This window comes from Anopheles coustani, chromosome X (genome assembly GCF_943734705.1).
Source record: "Anopheles coustani chromosome X, idAnoCousDA_361_x.2, whole genome shotgun sequence".
NCBI lineage: Eukaryota > Metazoa > Arthropoda > Insecta > Diptera > Culicidae > Anopheles > Anopheles coustani.
In genome coordinates, this window is record NC_071290.1 from 2,068,716 (window position 1) to 2,091,650 (window position 22,935).

The 22,935-nt window shown below is 48.9% G+C and overlaps 1 protein-coding gene across 1 annotated transcript; it reads right to left on the reverse strand.

Annotated features, from left to right (window-relative positions):
* Window positions 1-20,331: 20,331 nt before the first annotated feature.
* LOC131268817 (uncharacterized) lies at window positions 20,332-21,196 on the reverse strand. Its single transcript, XM_058271097.1, has 4 exons — window positions 21,074-21,196; window positions 20,734-20,989; window positions 20,507-20,663; window positions 20,332-20,446 (listed from the first exon to the last, which is right to left on the reverse strand). Exons 1-4 carry the CDS (start codon window positions 21,194-21,196, stop codon window positions 20,332-20,334), a joined length of 651 nt encoding a protein of 216 aa, XP_058127080.1.
* Window positions 21,197-22,935: the final 1,739 nt, after the last annotated feature.

A 22,935-nucleotide genomic window follows, 5' to 3' on the forward strand; every position in this document is an offset into this window, starting at 1 on the left:
ATTGCTTCTATACGTTCTTAGCTTAGAACTTCTCGCCAGACGGAGCGTCCTGCCTCGCATCCACACTTACGGAGGTATCTGTGTACCGTGGGTTCCAACATTACATGAAGCGAGTTCACCGATAGACCTTAAGAATAAATACTACAGTTCGCTGTTACTACACCTAGCTATGCTGGCGTTATCCATCGGAATAATATTCGAAACAATAGTAAGGTTGTTGTGGCGGGGGACGATTTACTTATCGCTGCATTCGCGTTCGCTGCGGTACTCCGCAACGACCTTGGCATAGGATCAGTAGGGCAAATGGGCTTACCTGCAACGAAAGCGAAAACCAATGCGCCATTAGCCTACGGAATGCCATCTCAACACCGCGCGGGGTTGCGCGTTGTTCAGTAAGATTTAGGGTTTGTGGTTTGGCTTGGTCAGGTCGAGAGCGTCCACACAAACCAGTGCGGTCAACGTCGGGGTCAGTACTTAGGGTGTACAAAGGGGTCGGTACACGGAAGCCTGTTTGTTCGGTGCCGGAACCAATATGGCGGGGGGAAAACAGTGTGGCGTTGTTCGCATTCGAACCACGAAAGGAATTATCATACAGAGAGAGAGAGAGAGAGTGAGAGAGGGGGGGGGAGGGAGAGAGAGAGAGGTGATGGCAAGGGACTCAACAGCGGATGGTGGGTGGTGTGACGGTGAAGGCACGCTTACCTGCATCGCCTGCCTGCACTTAAGCCGAGCAGATTTTTCACAGTGAACAAATGACATGAAAGGATGAGTGATCTGCAAGAACAGTGATGAAACGATATAGCGATACATGTGTGTGCGTGTGTACGATGTGAGGTTCTTTGGGGACGTGTGTATGTATCTATGGGTCCAGCGCGTCGGAAGGACCTCCTGGAAACAAGATGGCGCTAGTTGTGGACGGATGGCGGCTAGTAAAAAGCAAGCAAAGGGTGGGGTGGGGGGAGAGGGGTCAGGAGTGGAGTAGAATAGCTAGTGGAGGAACAGAACAGTGCCTGGGGGCAGTCCAAAACCCGAAAAAGGACTGGATACGTCCGACGACTCGGACTCTTCCCATAGTCCGTGAAAGTTGGTTGATAAGACCGGGGAAAATTGGAAAGCGCACAGTAATGCGCTGACGGACTCTCTCTCTCTCTCTCTCTCACTCACACACAAACATCCCGTCACGCGTGATCCCGTCGCGGACAAGCTGACCTTTCCCCACACCGCCACCCGGCGTCGGAAGGAAGCGATACATGTCCGAGGGGCATGCGTGCCTTCGTCGAAAACAGTACAAAAAACGAGAAGAAAAGGAAATCGTGTGAAAATAGGTCAATATCATACGCAATGGCGGCGCTGAATGACAATGGCCCGGCAACAGTGACGCAGACGACCACTGCCGACGATTTTGATGATGATGATGATGATGATGATGATGATGATGAAAACGCCGGTGGTGCCATTCGCGTTCCGGCCAAAGGAAGAAGCACCGTCAGCGTTTCTCACACACATTTTCCTCTCCCCCCCCCCCCCCTCCTCCCCTATCTGTCTATGTGTGCGTGTGTGTTGTATCCCCTCTTTTCCCCTTTCACGTTCACGTGCCGCTCTCGCACCCCATTGGCCATCAGCTAGGGCACCACGAGGCGTCAAAGTAGTCACTAGGCCTTTGGGCCCTTTTCGGGAATCGGGCGAACCGAAATAGAAAGCTGCGGAGCGGAGGAATTTTGCGACCACGTTGCGGAGCAAGTTGACGAAAATGGTCGTCGGCTCCCGGGGTGGCATCACCACAACGCGCGTTCAGCAGACACTGGATGTCGGAATTTTCGGCGCTATCGAAAGTCCGGGAGGTTTTCACTCCCGCCGATCCTAGAATGCGAGGCACCAACACCTCTCCTCTCTAGAATGGTGGGATTGAGATATTAGATCTACGATAGAACTAGTTCACCACTTTAAAACTAATCATATCTTGCGTTCGAACAAGAGGCTCACTCTCGTAGTTAGATTTTTTTTAGATCCTGGTCTCTGGAATTAAATTTACTCGATTGCATATATAACAGCACGTTCAAAGTAGAATTGGGTCATCCATAAATCCAAAAGACTCGTTGCATTTGAATAAATGATTCGATCATCGCATGAGAGATTCATGAGCCGTTGAGGACTCATGAAACGTTGGGAAATCATAAAAAGCGATGAAAGATGCAAGATCCATCCAAAATCTCAGCTTTACAATCTCCAAAGGTTCGTGCACGACTGCGAATAGCTCTCGGATGAAGGAGCTGTATGAATTAATGTCGTTAATAGCTTCATAAGACGTATTCTAAGCTCGAAGCCTTAGCTGCCTTGCATTTGTGTTAGGGTTTTCTGACTTTGACAGCTTTGATTGGTGTCAGAATGTTTTGCTCGAAATGAGTAATCGCGTGGGAGGACTTTATCCAACTGGATTAAGTCTACTGCGGAACGGGTGTATGAACGATAAGAATTGTCTAATTGGTTACAAGGACTTTGAGCGCTACCAGGTCGATGATCACTGACATTGTTGGGTCTGAGCTGGGCCCAAATCGGATCTGAACAATGTGTGGTGTCAGCGGGATCTCATACACAGTTGGTTTAATATAATTTTAGGAATCTGGGATGCTGCGTGCCTATACCAAGCACATACGTTTAACCTGCATAGGGTAGTAGGCCACAGTTTGGTTTCGGCAAAAACCTCAGCCTCATCCCGGGTGGCAGACTTATCCGTCCCTATCAGCGGTGGCTTTCCATTTGGGGTGCGTTGTTTTGGGAGGGGGGGCGCTTTGCCGATGGTCTGTGCATCGGGCCTTGTCACCTCTCATTTATCTTTCTCCCCATCGCCGGCCATCCGCTCGGACGGAGGGAGAATAAAAGTGAGCGGCCATAAAAAGGGTTAAACGATGAACTTGGCCTGAAACGGAACGCTTTCGAAAGTTGCGAGCAGGTTGACGGACTGGTTGGGACTTCTCCTGCGTAAGAAAAGAAAGTGGACCCCCTCGCTCGCTGCCTCCCGGTGGCGGACCCCGGATCCTCCCTGATACCCCCAACGGCACCGCGGTGGAAACAGGTCGTTGTTGTTGGGACGTGGATGATAGCCCCAGTCGCCCGGGATTCATTCAGAAGATGCCCCAGAATATGTTCTCAGACCTTAGAGACCCCCAAACCATCGAAGGGAACGTTGGTATGAGTGCGTCACGCGACTTAGTCTCACGTATCCGCCGCGGAAGATGGCCGCCGAATCTGTTCCACTTGGAGGACAAGTTCTTGCAAAACAAAACACTGTACAAACACACCGTGGTTGTGGCGTTGTGCGTCTGTTTTCGTATCCGACTGTGCCATATTACGTACGTACGTACGGGGGTCCCGGGTGGCGTACCGCACACCGTGCCTATATGGAGCAATAAGTCCGTAAAAACAAAACCAATCCATACGTTCCCCGCTCGAGGTAGTCGATCATTTTTCTCCACACACTGTGACGCGGCTCGTGCTGTCGTCTGGGGCCCGGAGCACTTGTTTACCTTTCAGCCCCTCTAGCCCCAAACATTGGGGTGGCAGCGAAAAACACCCCGCACGCCGGGACGCTCTGTTGTTTTTACAGATGCGAGCCGCTTTGGAGGTTGGGGCTGGGCCCATCTCCAGTTAGCGAACGGTAGGCGAAAAGAGTGACGGGAGTGGCTTGGGGGTTGTGGTTGGATTAGTGACGGAACAGAGCGGACGGGGTGGTTTGACGAAGCTGGAAGTGTTTGTTTTCTTTTTGTATGCTGTAGATGCTGATCGCCACCAAGCGCTGCTTACCTGCAGTATCCCTATCAGTAAGGTCGAGTAGAACAATCTGGTCAGTCGCATGGTCAATCTTTGGCGGAGTCCGGCTGTGAAAGGGGGAAGAGGAGAGCATGTATCAGTATCTTCGGCAACGCAAGATGTTCGCTTGTTATTGAGTACGCTTTCGCCGTTCTGCTTATCGTGACTAATTTCAAAATTCATTTCAAAACGACCTACTCTGCCTCAAACAGTGTACTCCAGCAAACGCATACCTCCCAAGTGAGAGAGCCAACCAGGGGTCGGCAAACGTTTCTCGGTAGGGGAAAAAACTTAACTGCAGTTAAAAGTAAAGTAAATAAAATATTTCGTTTTTAATTTTACTGATGAGTTTTTAATACTATACCACTTATTTTCACACGATTCCTATACAATTCATTGTCATTGGATTTTTTTGGGATTTTTTATCATAACATTCAGTAATTAAAACACAATTTCAAATGCTCAAATGTCACTTTAAACATTTTGTTTTGGAACATGTTTGCTTTCTAGTTAACAAATAAACGGCGTTTGCAAATTATTGAAGGTAATCGTACGCTGTATGGCGTAAATTAGTTCGTTTCAAATTAAAAGAATGCTAATTAGGATATGATAGTTAATTAAAGTTCGAATATAAGCACTGTTTTGCATGTAAATACTAAGATAAATTTGTTCAAATAGATATTCCACAAATGTAACGAAAGTTTATTTCAACGGATAATGTTTAAAGCTCGTTATCTTCTCGCCAAAACTCGTTTGTTGTTTGTAAGGTCTGGTGAACAGTTTTGACATCCAGAAATACAATCTGGTTTGCCGACCCCTGGCGTAAAACAATTCCCATTCCATTCCCCATCCCGCTTGCGGCGGTGAGGTTTACCATGGGAAGTTACTTATTCATGCACACCGGACCGGCGGCGGCTCCGGTGACTCCGGCCACGAAATAAACCCTTCAGGGAGTCAGGTTGCTGCCCACCGGGACGATGTGCTCATCGCGCGCTAATCGTTTATTCATTGCAGCCCGTTTCGGGGGTAAGGGAAGACAAATTTGTACGCACTCGCCGCCGGCTCGGCGGTATCGATTTGCATAAATTGCCGGTCCGCGCTAACCAGTTTGTTGCCCTTTTTCAGCTACCCTTTCCTTCCCCCACACCTGTCCCTGCCCTCGAGAGAGGCTACTGGCGAAATTGCCGGTGGTTCCGCTAGCCCGATCGGGGCAAATCGTTCCGGAAAACCTGCCCGCACCTGTCTGCACGTTCGTGGCGAATCATTTTGTGGCAAGCCAATCGATTCTCGTCACTGGAAGATCTGAACACCGAAGGGGCAGCATTTTTCTTTTGGTGCAAAATACTCTTCTGGTTTTCATTCATCATCAAGAGCTGAAACACGAGTTGAACAGATCGTTTAAAATTGATCGAAGACAATTTTCGCTGTCCTTTCTATACGATACTATTTTTATGAAATTAATTTTCTTTCATATAGCGTTCATTTGGTAATCAGCAACTTAAAAAAAAAGACGCGTGTCCGGGAAACGGCACCATTTTCCATTTCGACCTAAAAAAAACAAAACAAAAAAAAAACGGCCCGCAGTAGGTGGAACAAGCCCCGTGCACCCTTGGTGCTACGCCCCCCCCCCCCCCCCCCCCCCCCCTTCTCGGCGGAGTTGGAGATCGACCTGTCACAACCCTGAGGCGATCAAATGTCTTCCCCGTTTGGGGCCCAACCGGACCGTTTCGAAACTCCATTCCTCCCCGAGGGGTTCGCTTTCTTTCGAAACTCTTCCTCTCACTTCAGATAGGAATTTCGATTGCAGGAGGAACTGGCAAAACTAGATTTGCTACCCCCAATGGAAAGGAACGAAAGGAGGAGCGGAAGAAGGGTAGAGAGGAGAAACAGAGAGCGGAAAAAGCCAGCAAGATCGCGGCAGACATTTCTTCCTAATCTCTTTATAAGCTTTCGATGGTATAAGATCGTTCCGAAAAAAAAGCCCATAAACAAAACACAACGTGCGCAAGGCTAACGACGTCAAGCAAGTGGTCCAGTGGGACTGAATGCATTTTTCGGTACCAAAAGAAACACATTTAAACAAATCCTCAAGGAACGACGTGTGCAGTGTGGATCCTCTTTAAAGACAAAATTCGCATTGATTGGCATCGCTTTCCCCGGGCTAAATTCGCCTTTATCGCACTGCTTAATGAGCACACCTATATGGCGTCAATAAAAGAAAGAAAGATTACTATATTGGTTTGAAAAAGTTAATAGAAAAAATTCAATTATATGGAATAACAATATAGAGGTTCGTCGCTTTCCCGGCTGTTGATGTCTTTCATTCAAATTACCGGCAACACGCTAGCTAGTCACGTTTAATTAACAACCGTATGATTCACAGAATTGAATAGTTTTTTTTTTGTATAATAACGTACAAAAATGTGTCAGCAAACGGAAAATGATCGAGAGTTTTACGTGAAAAAGCGAGCGAAATTTAAAATTGAAAAATCAATAATCTCGGTTTTATCGGGTTCGTCGCTTGCTCGGCTGTTGATGTCTTTCGTTGTCGGTCGAGCCGTGGCGATTGCGCAGAAGGCATACGCGTGCGAAAGAAAGAGAGAGGGAGTGGGAGAGTGTGAGGAGTTAAAAAGAGACGAAAGCGAGGGAACCAATTTCTCCTTCGTGGAAAAGAGAGAGAATGAGAGAGAGAGAGAGATAAAAAAGCACGAATATGGTACAGGAAGCTAGAAAGCGGGCAATGTTAACATTGTACCTTCCCCCCTGGGCGCTTGGTTTTCCTAAGTGTTTTAGCAAAACAATACGTATTGCGTAACCATTTTCGTTTTACACCGTTTGTCGGGCCGCGAACTATTATATCGCGGCATTTATTGCAGCGTGTGCAGCACTCCAGCACCATAAACGGCGACGTCGTTGGGCGCTCGAAGCTGAAGTTGTCAGGCGCTTGGAGAAGAATGTCCCGGGGTTTCGTGCGTCATGGCGTCGGTGTTGAAGGAACCATTTAGAATCCCCGATCACCGGCCGGTGATAGGTGCCCCGGTTCGGGTGTCCCTTACCCCCCCTCCCCCCGCTGCTCGAGGCGGCCCATACTGCGCATCCCATAGTGGAAGGCACAGGAAGTTTGGCTTCCTTTCGCCGGTGTTCGGTGGCAGCGCTCGGGAGGTCCAACTGCACGCATGTCCTCTGCATGCTAATCAGCTCGGGATTCACCCTTTGCATACCCACCCTTCCATTCCAAGCGGAAGCGCGACCAGCGGACCCCATCCGGCCGGGTCCAAAAATGGCCGACACGAGAGGGCCCAAAATAGGACGAACGGCCGGACCCGTGGAAAGGGGTGGGAGGAGGGGTGTACGCATTGGCTCAGGCCGATTACCCTTTCAGCGGTTTGGGTCGAGCGCGCCGACGCCGGCTGCATGCGTAACGAGCTCGTCACGGGAGCAACCGAAAAAAAGAAAAAATCCGTGGATCATTTTATTATTATTATGCATTCATTTCATTCCGCTCCGTGCGCCCGCTCCCCGCCGGGAATCGCGCTACTGCCATCGCGCGGGAGGACGTGATCCGGGTACCGATTTGTCCTTTGGCCACCACACCGCCCGCCCGCCCGCACCCGAGCGACGGGCTAGAAAATTGTCTTGCTGCGGAGCGCCGTCGCCAGGGTTCGATCAGTTTTTGACGAGTCGCGAACCGCGAAGGATCACTCCGGTCTCTAAGCTTAACCTAATCCACCCACGCTGTGGTCCGTTCTTGAGTGTTTGTGTGTATTTTTTCCTGTTTACCAATGTGTGTATGTGCCAGTGTTCTAAAGTGTTAAAAACAACAAAAAAAAATAAACACCACACCGGATGATCAAATTGGCAACTTGGCAAGATGTTGGCATAGCTAAAAGATTTGGATTTAGCTATTCAACTTCTTGTTTATTTTTCCAATTTACTACCATCGCTCCTCCCCCCCCCCGCCCGGCTTGCGCACCGCAGTGTCGCGGAAGTGCCTGCAATCAAATAGAGTAAAACTCAACCGAAAACCAAGCGCACCGGGCACGTCGACGTCTCATCTATCAGAACGAACTGGAAACGCAATATTCCGAACGATAGTTTCGACAGGAGGATAAAAAAAGCCACATGAAAAGAAGGATATCCTCCGAGCCCGGGGAAAAATACCATCCAATGGTAGTATGATGTGGAAGAAGGAATGAGAGAGAAAAAAAAACGAGAAAAAGGAGTAAAACGAAGAGTAGAAATCAGCACAATTCATACTAACTAATGTTACAATTTGTTTTAAACAATTGTCGTCCTAAAATGCCTTCGTTTGAACTAAATCTGTTGATGTTAAAAGAGATAAGAGGGAGAAAGGAGTAAAACCGAAGAGTAGAAATCAGAATAATTCATACTTTAAATTATAACTAACATTGTAACTAATTGTTGAATTTGTTAAATTTGTTATTGTCGCTCTAAAATTACTTTATTCCTACAAAATCTGTTGATGTTAAACGATCTACTTGAATTGGTTAGTTGGTAAGAAGAAAGGAGGAAAATGGGGAGTAGAAATCAGAATAATTCATAATTTAAATTAGAACTAACATTACAACAAATTGTTGAAAATAATTGTCGCTCAAAAATTCCTTCATTTCAAAGAGAGCTTAATTGTTCAGTTGGTATTCCAGCACACATTCTTCTTTCTATTCATTTTCATGTCTGGTTTAAATTTCGTACAAAATTTGCATTATACATTCCTAGCGTGTGTCTGTGTGTTCTTTTTTTTTTTTTGAAATTTCAAACACGAAACTGTTGTGTGTCGATGTTCTCGTGTCGATTCCTCCAGCGGAGTTGACTTTCCAATTTCCATTCTACCAGTCCGGCGACTTGTTCGTTCGGCTGATTAGCGAAAGTTGACACGTACTGATTATTGTGTGGCGTACCGGATGGAAATCGTTGCTCATCCCTCGCCCAGTCCCTCACATTCTCTTCTTTTACTTCTTTCTCCATTCCGCTTCCCATCCTTTCCCACCCATCTTACTGCCACCGGGTTGGTGTTTTTCCCTTGTACCACTTTTCGCTTCCCAAGTGTTTTTTTTTTGCCTTCTCTTCTTTTCATTTATTCATTCATTTTGCGTCCCCAAAATGGGCCGTCTGCTCTGTGACGCCACCTTTGGGGAGGAAAGGTAGCAGCAAAAGCAAAAAAAAAAAAACCGGAGGAAAAATCAACGGTAGCGATGATTAGACATCCCCAGCGCCAACGGTTTCCCACATGGTTTCTCGTTTCGTTTTCCCACCCATCCCGGCCGCTGCTGGTCGGGTTGCAATATTTTTATTTACGAGCTGCTTCCGGACCGTCCGGTCCGAGGGTGCGAGTGAAAGGTAGCGGGAAGGCTTCCGGAAGAAGGGTCCAGCACTGGCCACCGGTTTTTTTTGGAGCCTTTTGGGTAAGTATTCCGCTGGCACGGTTTAAATCACAGTGTTTTCCCTGACGTTTCTGTGTGTCTTTTTTATTTTTGGTTTTGTTTCAGCCGAGCCCCACACAATTATGGCAAACAGCAGCAAGGGAACCGGCGCCGGGTGAAGCTCACAACCAGTCGGTGGGGGAGGAGGTTGGAAAGAAAACTAGACGAAAAAGAAAAGTTTGAAATAAATCTGTCAATAAAAAAAAGTTCCAACCCCCCCGCCGGCGCGCTAACGGGAGGCCATTTTCACTCACACGCCCGGTGCAGGAAAAACCCGGGCTGCATTTCCACGGTACAATAAACCAGCGCTTCGGTGGAAAAAAGAATGAAAAACAACAGGGGTCGATGCATCGTTCGCACGGTGCAATTCTATTGATAACGCGCGTGGAAAATGCACCCACGCGCGTGACAATATCGAACGGGCGACGGAACGAGTTCGCCTTCCCAGGCCCGGGGTGGGTGGCCCTTTTAATCCCATCGACGCAATGGAAAAATGTTTTTTCCGATCCGCCAACCCCATTAGACACGCTGCTTCGCACTAACTCTCGATGACAGTTCGGTACAGGGTTTTCCATAAAAAAAAAAAACGGCCGCCAATGAATGACTCAAACAAGATCAAACACTAGCCAACAACTCCAGACAATCAGGACACCGTTTGGAGTAGGACACTCGAACGAATAAAAGCCATTGCTGTCCAACAGAAAGAAGAGAAGTGCAGTGGAAAATACTGAAAACAAACAAACTCTTCTTTACCTATAATAGTTGAATAAAAATTCCCTGGAAACTGGTTTTTGTTGTCATAAGTAATAAACTGACATAAAAGTGACTGCTCAGTTCGCGGCAACAGTGGACAACAAGCATCAAACTAGCAAAAAGTTGTCGCAAACACTTAGGAAGTGTTGAGTATATCTTCATTGTTCATATAAACATCAAACCATAATAATCAAATTATTGCATTGCGTATCCAAACGTGAAAGTACATCAAAGACAGACATCAGAGAAGAGATCAAACAAAATGGGACAAAATCCATCTAAGCTGTAACATTTATGATCTCTTGAAGCATGCTTTCGCTAGTTTGATGACAAGAACAGCAGGTTAACTGCAACTGAGTTTAAAGATGGGGTTTCTAGGTATGGAAGGTATTCCAGTATGTTATATTCCTTAAACCGGGAGCTTGGTATCCCTCGTTCCTTTAGGAGACATTGGAGCCTCGGTTGCGAACAGTGAAAAGTAATCGGTTGAAGGCAGAGTTGTTGGTTTGATTGTTGATGGACGTCGACGATGTCACGACCCGCCTGGCGGAGAAAAGAAGTCCGAATGTGGACGCACGCAGCTGCCTAGGAACCTACAACAGTCAGGATGCCATTGACAGCTTCACATTTGTTTGGCTAACAAGACAGATCCAGAAGATCCAGAAGCCGGCAACGGTGCACAAGTGCAACGAGGTAACACCATTTCCATCCCTCACCTTGACTATTGTGTTTCACTGGAACGCGTGCCGCTGTAAGAATCACCACTTATCCACGATCAACGCACCTTGCCCGGAACTGGCTGCGTGCGTTCTGAGTATTTTGGCGCGCGCGGTTTATTTGTTTGTTTGCCTGCCTGTTCTCGGAAAACACACTCGGCACAAGAGGGTCCAACTGGAGAAAGAACTGCACGCCGGTTGGGTTGACTGCTGCGTGATTGTTAGGTGCCTGTTTTGGCACGCGAGACGGCACGAGGGGTTCTCACTAGTACTTCTGGGTCTTCTGCGCTGCACTAGGTCTAAACGGATCCACTATTCACACACAACAACAGCCAGCGTCACACATACGGGCAGCCAACACTCTGGAGCCGGTAGCTCTTCGTGGCAGGAGTCAGGAGTTGGGTCAATCACTCCCGGTAAGAAGATTGTACCTTGTCCGCAGTCAATAGCTTCACCATTCACGTGTGTACTAAGGCTCCTTTCCTGCAAGGATCACCTTCGTTCGCTTCGGAACACACTTGGGGTACCCACACCCACATCCACTCATAAACACACGCACACACGAACACACGTACGCACGCACGGACCCTCGAAGGGTTCAACTGTCAACGGTCGCGGGTTGTTGAGTTAAAAAAAGCACCAGGATCACCTGGTAGCACACCTCGAATGTCGTCCAGAGATCCGCAATGCCCCGAACAGCGATGCGGAAGAGATGCGTGATTAGTAGGCTGGCGCGTCCGAACACCACGGTTGTCTGTGACCGAATGTTTAATTCACCTGTTTGCTTTCCACGTTATAGTTGATCCCCGACGGTGTGGCTCCAACCTCCGCGAGATGTTGTTGATGATGGTGATGATGATGGTGATGATGCTGCTGCTGCTGCTGCTGATGCCGCCGACGACGACGACCAAGACGATGATGATGATATATGGACCCCACTACTTCACGCTGTCCGTCTCGGATTCCCAAGCCTCGACCTACAACACGTGCGTGGCTCACTCTCTCTCTCACTCTCTCTCTCTGATACCGATCTCACTCTGTCGCCCTTTCTCCCCATCTCTCTCTTGTTCGTTCGATTTTTGTCATTCTTACCTTGTGGCAAGGTGCGCACCAGCCCTATTTCCCCCCTCACCCGAGGGCGAAAGGAAAGGCCGGGTCTCACACACCTCGCACACCATATGCGATTATCCCGGTGCCGAGGCTCCAGCGCCGAAAAAACCGACGACCTGCCGAAAGCGGGCGAAAATTGCTCCCCTTTTCCACCCGGACCAACGAATGTGGGTGAGGAAGCGGGGGGGGGGGGGGGGGGGGGATTCGTCTGGCTCTTTCTCTGCCCAGTTTCTCATTCACAAACCGGGCGGCATCCAGCGTTCTCGAAGGGACAGGACGGAGAGAGAAAGAGAGAGAAGGCGAAAAGAAAGTGAAGGAAAGGCGAAGGAGAACGAGAGATAACGGGTGAAAGAAAGGTAGAAAGAAAGAAAGAAAGGTAGAAAGAAAGGTAGAAAGAAAGAAAGAAAGAAAGGTAGAAAGAAAGAAAGAAAGGTAGAAAGAAAGAAAGAAAGTGAAAGAAGGGCGTCGCAGGAGGAAGAGGAGAAGGAGGAGGAGGTGAAAGAAATGCGAAGCGAAGAGAGACGTCGGGAAAAAGGCGAGCGCAAGGTGAAGGCGCATGCGTACGCAGCTTCGCGCGCGCCTCCGTTACTTCTGCAACGTTTTGGGCGACGGGGTGAGAGGGGTGGGAGGTAGGGTAGGTGAGGAGGAGAAGCCACACGCCGATCGCGCATCTCAAGCAGCACATCCAACGTTGGGGGGGGGGGGGGGCTCGCACGCGAAACGCAAAAGAAAGCGCGTCCCCTCCGAAAGGAACGGGAATGGGAAAAGCATTCTCTCTCTCTCTCTCTCTTTCTCTCCCCTTGCCTTCTCTTTCGTTGCCTTACTCAGGGGGGACGTCTGGGGGGTGCGCCTGGAACGGGGCTTCGAACGGGGCTGCTGCCTTAAGGATTCTTCTTCCACCAAGCACGAGAAGCGGGAATCGCATTCATTTGTAACAGTAGTGTTTGCTACAGCGGTTTAAAACAACCACCAGTTTTTCCTACCTTCGTTTGCTTTTCCACCCGGAATTTTTGACACGTGCTGGGGGTGGCCCGGGGTTCTTGCCTCACATTGGCAACGTCGTTGGGTGATTGAGTTTGGGGGTTTCCTCTTCAAAAACAAACAGCTCGTTTCCACTCATCGGACAGCTGAAGACATTTGGAAAGAGGAAAGAACAACGTAACTTGCTAAGTGTATAATGAACAAGACAAGTACCAGAACACCTTCGCCTCCATGATCCCCAAATTTGATTACTTTTACAACCAATAGGAGTTTATTTTTAAACAATGACGATTAGATAATTATCTTTTGTATTTTTAATGAGCTCAATATAGTTGAAGCTCTTTATATTTAAGAGATAGATTTTGTGTTGAAATCAATATTTGTCATTTCGAAAACATTTTTCGATAAACAAATGTAATTTCGTAACGGAAAACAAGCGTAAAACATCAAAATAAGTTTTAAAATTATTATTATTTTTAGAACACATACATATTTTTGTATTTCAAACAGAAAACCTTGGAACTAGCGCTGCAAACGCACAAAAGAAGAGACAAGACCAGTGTATATTCGAATGCCAACTGCCCCGAAACCTGGAAAATGAGCGTAAAATGATTTCACCAAGAAAGTGTCATCGTATCATTTTTCGAAGTGATGGTTAAATGAATGAACTACATTGAAATATAGAGTTTCAAAAAGAATCAATGTATGCGGTTGAACGTCATCGTTCTCAACACTGCACACAACCCTCAAAAGTACGCCAATGCATACTTCTTTATTCTTTCCTTTCCTATTCTTCTAATCTTTACTATATTTCTACATCCACCATCAAGTATAACTTGTTTACGTAGTAGTATTTTGTAATTTTTTGTTTGTTTTATAGTTTTTAAATGATAAATTGTCCTGGGTTTATTTTCTTTTATACTCTCTTAATATTTACTGTTTATGTTTATGTTATTTGCAAGTTGCTTTACTACTTTTGCAGTCGTAGATATTACAGTTGAAGGGTGAAGGTTTTTCCACAAAGTTCTGTCCAATGCTAGGATATTTTGCCAAGATCTAACCGAGAACCTGATCCTGCTCGGGGGGTTCATTGGAGGTGCCAAGAAGTGAGTCCTCCCGCGATACCTCCCCGGTTGACCGAACCGAAGTAGGTGGTCCGCAAAAGGCGACGGCAGCAATGGGGAACGGAATGGAAGCAACACCCGGTTCCGAAATTTAAAATTTGCCCACGGGCACCGACGGGGGGAAACCGACTGACCCGAATCGGCCGCGCGGGACCGGGAAAGCAGAGCAACCGAACCCGCACCCGAAGGAGCTCCGCTTGTGGTTTGGAAACGGGGCTTTGGACCGGGGCGTGCGTGTGTGTGCTTTGGTTTCCATATTAAATTTTTCGGCTCGCAGTCACCGTAGGTTCGTCCCCTTTTCAGTTGCAGGCAAAGGAAAAGCTAGCGGTTGTCGGGAAAATTTTTTAACATTTCCGGTGCGTATTCTAGCGTTTCATCACACCGCGTTGGACGACGAACGCATCATTAGGCGGAAAGCTCGGCACGTGTGCGCGGAAAAATTCGGTGATCCCCGGACCCGGATTCCCACCCTTGGAACCGGTGTGTCTGCGCCCGACTGGGCTTCTTTTTCTTTTCCTTCCCTTTCCAATTCTCCCTGCTGCTGCACGAATGTGTGGCGCTTCTATTGCCGGGTGAGCGAGCGAAGAAGCGAAATGGAAAAGGCCAAAGAAGCCAAGAATAACAGAGTTTCGTTTTGGAAAGTGCCAATTTTGAGTGATAGTGTTATTTACGTGTTTTATATATCTTTATTCAGCTCAAACACATGGTTTCCGATGCGAGCCGACTTTCTTCCCGGTGCGAACTAACGTTTGCAAATTTGTGTGTGCGTGTTTTTTTTTTGTTCACGTTCGTCGCTTGTTGCCTTCTTCCATCGCTCGCTTCTCAATCACCCCCTGGAGGCTGCATTTTTGTTTTCTTTTTACTGTTGATTTCCACGTTTTTCTCCGCGCGTTTCGCGGTCCGGGCCACTTCTCCACTGGTTGGTGGCTGACGTGTTGACATTCCGCAACACACATATCCCGAACAGCCTCTTGCCTGCCTTCAAAATTGTAAACCGTTTTTTTTTTCTCTTCCCCCGAACTTTTGCTTCTTGCCCTCTTCGTGCGCTTTTTTTCTCCTTCGGTCACCCTTTTTGACGTTTCTTTTCCCTTCTGTTTTTGCTGTTCGGTTTTGTTTCGTTGTTTCTTCCTCTGCCACGCTTCCTTGCCCCGTAACATTCCTGTGTCTTGTTTTTTTCTTCCTTTTTTTAGTTTGCCATTTTCCCTTTTTGACCGGCTTTCTTCCCCTGGGCAGCGGCTTCTTATCGCCTCCTTACGTTTTCGTTTTCGTTTTCTTTTGTTCTGCTCTCGTTGGCTAATTTTTCTTTCGACGCGAGTATTGTTTTCTTTTCTTAAATCGGTTTTTAACCATCCTGCTGCTTTCTATCTGCACGCTTGCTGGTTCGCTTATCGCATTCCTCTTTCCCCACGGATGCGCATTCCTCTTTCTCTTGCTTAAAATTCTTTGCGAGATTCTTAACATCTGTTTGTGTGCTCGTCTCCAAGACCTTTTGATCGATTTATCTTTCTGTGTCGTCTATTTTAATTCGTTTCGAAGATCTTGTGAACCTGTTAGCCCTTTAGAACAGCTTTCAGCTGTATTCGGTGGGGTTGTCGAAAAAAAAAAACTGATTACAATACATTATCACTGTCCGAGCCGACGGCAGTCGACGCCACCGAGGTAGAATTCATCGCGCCAGGGAAAGTGAAGAGCCGGCCTCCGGCTGGAAAAGCGCGACTTTCACCCTAAAAAAGGTAATGTGTAGTGCAATTCGCGCCCTGCGCACGCCGGAAGACTGCCCAAGCGCGCGGTTTCGCGGATCGATCGGTGTCAGATTTGGTGCTCGTCTTGCACCGTTCGCATAATAACAGACGCGGCGCGGCATGTGTACGGCACCATTCGGCAACCCAGGCCACACCTAGCGACGTTCGACCTGCGGGGCAGAACTGGGTCAGGTACCGGGACCGCGTCCTTCCCCGTTGGTGAAACGGGGAGCAGCACCGGAGGACAGAGTGCATCGTAGACTCGCACTTTAACTAGCGAGAGCCGTTTTGCGACCTCTTTTTTTGGCAATAAACTTTTACTACATGCGAGCACTTTTTCCATCAAAGGTATAACGTAGACTTGGAAGTGGAGTACATTGACTTAATCCGCTTTTTGCCGTTAGTTACGTCACTGCCCCACCAAACCTCACATCTATACGTCATATAGTCTGTCGAGCCACGCTGGATCCTCTTCTAGAGCGCTACTCTGGGAGCTTCAGGGGAGAAAGTTCCATCCTTTCCAGTTGATTCTATCACTAAAGTAGCCAGTCAAAAGGAGAATTGCATATGGACTAGCTTTGTTAGCTCTAATCCTCTTAGTCCACAGAAGAGCAGCACCAGAACGCGGAGTCATAGCTGTTTACCAGGCGCCAAGTAGTCTGTAAGCTGTATCTTGACATTCCGTAGAGGAGAAAGCCTGTTGCCCTCAATTCTGAATAGAATAACCTATTTCTACAGAACCTAAAACGGCCTATGTCTACGGAATCAGCTCTTAAAACATTGTCGACATAGTGCCAGGGGTTTTGTTCTGTGTGTGTGATAGCAATAGAAGCTCCAGAACTGCATATGCAACGCAGGTTCAGGTTCCCATTCTGGTTCAGGTTCCCCGCGTTTGTTTAGTGTTCTAGCGACCCCGGTCCTCAGAAGAGCTCCCGTCTACCGGAGTCTGCTTTCCCCCCGGGAGCAGCTCCCGAACAGCTCGGTGTCCCAAATCGTCCGACGCCGAGCGTGACCAGACAAAAAAAACGCACAAACAAACAAGCAAATAGAAACTCCCCTGGTTGCGACCCGTTCCCAGTTCCCCGTAAAGGGTTCTCTCCCGAATGGCACAGCCGGTCCCTTTTTAAGGGGCATCCGGGTCGATTAGAGGACCCAGAGGCAGGCGAGAGAGAGAGAGAGAAAGGCCGAGACACCGTCAACAAAAAAGGGTCTATGCTAGAGACATCCTCCACCGTTTGAGCGTTCCTCCAAAAGAGAAAACCCATCACGCCTGCGAAATCTGGCACTTGCGCTGAGGCTTCTGTACGCACTGTGTACGCAAGCTGCACAAACCCCACATGCCGGACCTTCTTGTCCCTCATGTCCCGGTGCTCGGGAGTCATTAGATGGGCTCGCATGGGTTGACATTGAGCAGGTGTGTGGGGCGCATGGGAAGATGCAGCAGCCCGTGAGAGACCGACGAGAGGTGCACAGGTTTTCGGTTCTTCCCATATCTGCCTACTGCTACTACATACTGCCCGGTGCACGGCTGACCACGTGAGCGATTGGGAGCCGAGCCAGTCGGGCCGGTTTTGCGGCGCGATAGGGAAACCGCAACCCATCCCCCTCCCCACCCCTGCGCGTGGAACGAAAGGGAAAGAAAATACCATTAGGGGTGAAAAGAAATCAGTCACAAATATTTTCTTTTCGCCTCAGCTGCGCCCGCCTGCCCTCCGACGTCCTAGAAAGGAAGTTAGAGAATCCGATCGGCAAAGGGAAAGGGAAAACAAAGCGAACAAGAGAGAGAGAGAGAGAGAGGGGGATAAAGAATGCAAGATGAGGGGAGGAGTAGAAAGGGGAAAAAAAGGAATGTCACTGGTGAGATACGCCGGCGGTGGCGGTGGCTATCTGTGCGCGATGCGTCCCATGGCTGCCTATATGGCTGCAGGCCACTGTCAGCACGTCTGCGAAGTCTACCCCGTTTGAAGTGAGAGTGAGTGCTTCCGCGGCCATACCACCGCGCAGCAGCACACGTGTGCCAGCTTCCGCTCCGGCGCGGGAACCCCTCCGCGGGCAAATGAGGTCAGCTGCGCCAAGCGACGACGACGACGACGACGACGACGACCAATCTCCGGGAACTAAAAGTGTCGAAACACGACCAGGGGGCATGAATGACGTTGGACTCCCGGTTGGAGCCCGCGGAGTGTCACTCGGTGGAGCGCGACAGCGAATTCCGATGGGACGGCTAGAGATGGATAGATGAAAGGATGGACGGATTGGACGGATTGGACGGACGGATGGATGGATGGACATAAAACGGCGTGTGGGCTCGTTTGCAGGATTTCTGGCTGACACTCGACTAGACACCGCCGGGGTGGTGGTAGACCTGAATGTCGGACTAGATCTGGAATGACCAAAACGTCGAGCGTGAGGTTCGCAGTGGGGAGGAGGAGGAGGAGGAGGAGTAGGAGACTGGACCCAGACTACCACGACCAACCCTAGTAGATGGAAGGAAACGCACGCAAAAAAATAATGTCGGCGAGGAGAGTCATTGAGATGCAAAAGGTTGCGCTTTGCTGCAAGGGCGAGACATTTACATTGTGCGATTTTGGAGGACGTGCACCGTTTGGCAATTGATGCGCACCATCACCCACAAAACACACACACACACCTTTTTCTCTACGTTCTTTCTTTTTTGGAACATATTTCGCAGATCTCTTACTTTCCCCCGACACACACACAATGTGTTACTTATAAGCCTTAAAACACTAAATATAGGTTAAGGGGAACTGAGCAGTGCTCTCCCAACCCGGTTGAACACATCCTTTGAACCAAACCCACTCCTGTGGCCCATATATCGGCCCCGTTTCATCCTCCAATTCGAGCAATTAATGTTCCCCAGCTCCCAGCTGTTCCAGGAAGTGACAAGCCTGCCGGCGTTTCCGAGGGTTGTGTGCGTGCCCTAAGGGCGCAACGGCAGCTTTTGGAACTCGCCGTCAGAAACTGGTGCTCGCAGGTGTCCCCGGCCAAGGTTGAACGCGATGAGGCGGTACCGTTGCGATTTAGGTAGAGTCAACGCGGATTCCCTGGATGAGGTGACCCACGGGACTTTATGGGCTCTAGCTCGGTGTGTTTATAAACCTTTATCGGGTTGACATGGATCATTCGCTGTGTTGTCAACCGGCAGCTCCGAAGACCGTTTGTTATCGGGTTTTGCAGTTGGTTTCTTAAAGGGCCAAGGTCTCCGAATACCCTAAACTAGACTCTGGCGAGATGTGAGGTCGCGTGATGCACAGGTGCGGTGTTTACAGATATGAAACCAGACTCAGGTAGCACGCGTGCCATCGGAAGCAACCTGAATGAAATGACACTAGATCCGCTTGAGCTTCTAAGCCGTCATCCATCCCACCGGGGAGGGCATGTCCGCGTGGAAAGCTGCTGTGGTCTAGTTTACCATTGTGGCGCAGGCGGGTTGTCACCGCGACGCAGATAACGATGGGATCGTGGCTCAACGTGGCTTCGGTATCGATTGTTTCTGGCCGATATCTGGACCCGAGCGAGCCACTTTTTCTTTCCTACGCCCCCCCCCCCCCCACCCCCCCGTACCTACGTACTGCCATCTCCGGCATTCTGAAGATGGTCTCTACCCCGGTCTATTCCAGGTCCTTCGACCGAAAAGGGGAAGGCAGCAAGGCGCACTGCTAGTTGTTTGCCGTATCTTGTTTGACAGCTTTTTTTTTTGGCGTGTGTGTATTTCCCCCCATTCACGCAACCGAGCGTGGCCTAGGGGAAGCTGTATGAAGCGTGTTCCTCATCCTCAGCGTCCGAGCGTCCTTTAATTGTTCCCTTTCCGTTTGCTTCTCCTTCTCGCTCGTTCTCGTTTCAAGCCCTGCACCCTTCTCCGGTTTGTCACACCGGCGTCCATTCGAAAGCGCGTCCAGTGCGCTATGTCCGGTTTTCGAACTTCAACTGCAACCTCCCCCCCGCCATTCTGCCCCTTTACCGCACCGACCGGTTTAGCTATTTCAGCTGCAAAAACGATGAAATACCTGCTTGACTTATTTCTTATGCAGTTGCAGTCCGTATTTATTTCTCTGTGTTTGTGTGTGTTTTTTTTACCGCCTTTTTACCTCTTTTTCTTTTGGGTTGTTTTTGCCCAACCAAAACCCGCTTCTGCCCTGCACCGTCCATGTTCGCCGGGCGGATGGCACACACGTACGTCGAGATATGTACGTATGCGCGATACTTTCCTTTCTCGCAATCCACTGCGACTTTCTCACCGCGTACTGGACGGGGCGTTTGGTTTGGTTAGGGATTAGGCGAGGAGGCGGGGAGGAGGCTCGAAAAGGGCGACCCGAACAGGTGTCTGGGAAGGGAGGGGAGGGAGAGATGGGGAAGAGGGGACCCATTCTTGGCAATCCACGCTGGTCAGTTGGTCTCCTCTTCATCTCCGCCGATTGTTGCCCGGTTTTCGCCCGGTAGAAAATGGATTTCCAATCATCGTTCGGTGACGGTACATCGGATATGTCACACGGTGCACGCTTGATTTGAGCCTTTCTCTGTCGGAGAACAGCTCTACACCGTAAACAGGCTTGGCTTCGTTGGGGGAGTTGTGGAAGTCCCGGGGGTTGTGGAGCGGAAGGAGTTTAGCATGTCGGGGAGCACTAACTGCGGAGTCCTACGAGGTACTGTAGGCGTAGTACGCGTGCGGGTCCGCGACAGGGTGCGTGCAGTTGTCCTGCGGTATTCTGAACATGCTCTCCACGTCGATATCGTACCGGGGCAGTTTTTCCCTGTAAAGTTCAAGAGGCCGATTAGTTCCAGCGTGGAGAAGCTAACGAGAACCTTGCTACCGTAGAAAGTTGATGACGTTCTGGCCGAGCGTTGGCTCCCGCGACAGCATCAGCGCCGACAGGTACTTCTGGGAGTTGGTCTTCTCCGCGCAGTGCATCAGGAGGGCCCACGAGCGGTAGTCCGTGTCGATCACGTACGTGTTGTAGACCTCCTCGACTGCCAGCGAACATGAAACATGAGATTCTTGAATATCTGAGCTGTCCTAAGGGTGGTCGGTTTCACCTACAGCTGCTCTCGGCGTGCACCCAGTGGGCCGGCTGGGCGTAGTTGGGCACGATCCAGGTGATGTTGCCCTGCTGGAACGTCGCGAGCGGGTCATCGAGGAAGACGTAGGTGAAGTTCATGGTCACAAAGCCGTCGGAGGTGAAGAGCGAGCCGCGCATGCAGCCGTACTCGGGGAACATCTCCGTCGAGGCGAAGTACTGCAGCACGTACCACGGGCCCATCATCGCGTTCAGCCCAAAGTTGCGCATCGCCCGCACCTGTTCCGGTGTGCGGAAGAGAAGACAACCATCCGTCAGAGCTGCCAGCTTCCGCGCTACAGACTTTCAGCGACAAATACGTACCCGGGGGCACTTTTCATTGCGATTGCGGCGTCGTCCAGACTGCGTGGACGAATCCCCGACCGATAGTGCCAGCAGGAGGACAACTACGAGCCACAGGGGTACTGTCGTTCGCCTAGCAACCATAGTACCTGACACTGTGGATCAACATACGTAAAATCAACGTGTATTAGAAAGGTTATATTATGACCTATGATATGATAGATAAAGACCCTATACATGTCTTCTTTTTCGTCGCGATATGTCAAAATGTCGTACACAAAGTAAACAAGCAACTCAACCACGTCATGTTGCAACTCGCGTCGACTTAAACTTTAAGTAATTCAAGATGGCGCTTCTCCTAATGTTAAACTGACTGGATTAACTATCTGCAGGATCAAGTATTTCTCTCGCTTTGTTTTCAAATGTAACAAACAGTCCCAATTAGACACATTGTTATTTTCCTGACCGCGTTTGACTTACAATGTTAGTTATATTTGGTGTCCTGTTCTGATAACGAGAAAACAATGTTTCGCAATGATTCATCTAACAGGATGTATATTTTCACAATCTCCCCTAAACCAGAAAGTAACCGCAGGGTGTCAATTTTGTTGTGAAAATAATGTCAAAACACCGCAGACTCCTGGTGCTTGATGTGTTAATGATCTTTACACACAAATACACACAATTGAAAAGCAAATGATAGTACAATATGGCGAGCAAACCATAAACATGAATCGAATCAACAAACGACGAGATGGAAGCCCATTTCATTCACTTAAAAACGGAGGAGCTTTCGCCGGTCCGCTCGAGGCCGGCCTCTTGTTTGAGGTTGGGAAGGGCTTCTACAACTTCCACAGCTCCCTTCAAGATCCCCCATCACCTCCCCCCGCTCCCCGATGAAACCGAAAATGTTCATACAGTTTTGTTTGATTGGCGAAAACAAAATCGCCGCAAATCACTTTTTCGATCGATTTGGCCGCCACAACCGCAGAGTTTCTCCCAACCAAAGGAAGGCGAGTGAAGGGGAAGAAGAGGATGGGGGAGAAGGTGCCTTCCGTTTCCCTTAATTGCCCCGCTGCCCTGATAGGTATCGGATCAGTAAACGTCGATCGGCCCAAAGCGGAAGCGCTCTGGTGCGTCGTCGTCGTCGTCGGCTGCGCGCTTCGGCGTTTAAATTAAATTAACGAAAATAAATGGAGAGAAAAACGCACACAAACATACACACACACAACACTGATTGCATTACATTTTATCTTTGCTTGCTTTCTTTTCGTTTTCTAAACTCAATTAACAGTAAAAGTTACCGTACGACGGTGCGGTAAAAGCAGATTAGACGATATATATATGTGCATAGCCAAAAGCCTTCAATGGTGGTAGTTTTTTTTTTTAACAAATTTCACCAAAATTGCAGCAAATTGAAGATGGTTTCCCGATGTCTGATTCACGGATTCCGGCGACACAACATTACCTTCTTTTTTCAATTAAAGCTGCTTGTTTGACGTTTGATTGAAGGAGACCTTGAATTATTTATTTATGGTAGTGCGTCTGAAGTAAGAACCGTTCTGTGGTGTTGCCTCACCGAAGGGCTGCAATATACTGCGTCTGTTCAACTAAAAATGGGCGATAACAGGGCCTTCCAGCATGCACGAGGATGAGAAGCATACACCGGATTCTAGGCAAAAGATAAAAACCCTTCGTCGGGTCACTGTGAAAGCTGGACGATGACAAAGAACGGCGAGGGAAAAAAGCAACTACCCTGCAGATAAGCGAAACCGATACCGTGTTCAGCCGTATGCCACGGGGCAGTTACGTCTGTCCCAACTTGCCAAGGTTTCAGCGTCAGGCCATGTAGAAGATCGACGAGAATCTGTCGAGTCATTATG

Excerpts from the sequence above, each read along its gene's own strand:
- LOC131268817 (XM_058271097.1), bottom strand. The coding sequence starts at position 21,196 with ATGGTTGCTAGGCGAACGACAGTACCCCTGTGGCTCGTAGTTGTCCTC. Across the intron at positions 20,990-21,073 it reads GCAATGAAAAGTGCCCCCGG|GTGCGGGCGATGCGCAACTT; the intron begins GTACGTATTTGT and ends ACACCGGAACAG. Across the intron at positions 20,664-20,733 it reads GGTGCACGCCGAGAGCAGCT|TCGAGGAGGTCTACAACACG; the intron begins GTAGGTGAAACC and ends GTTCGCTGGCAG.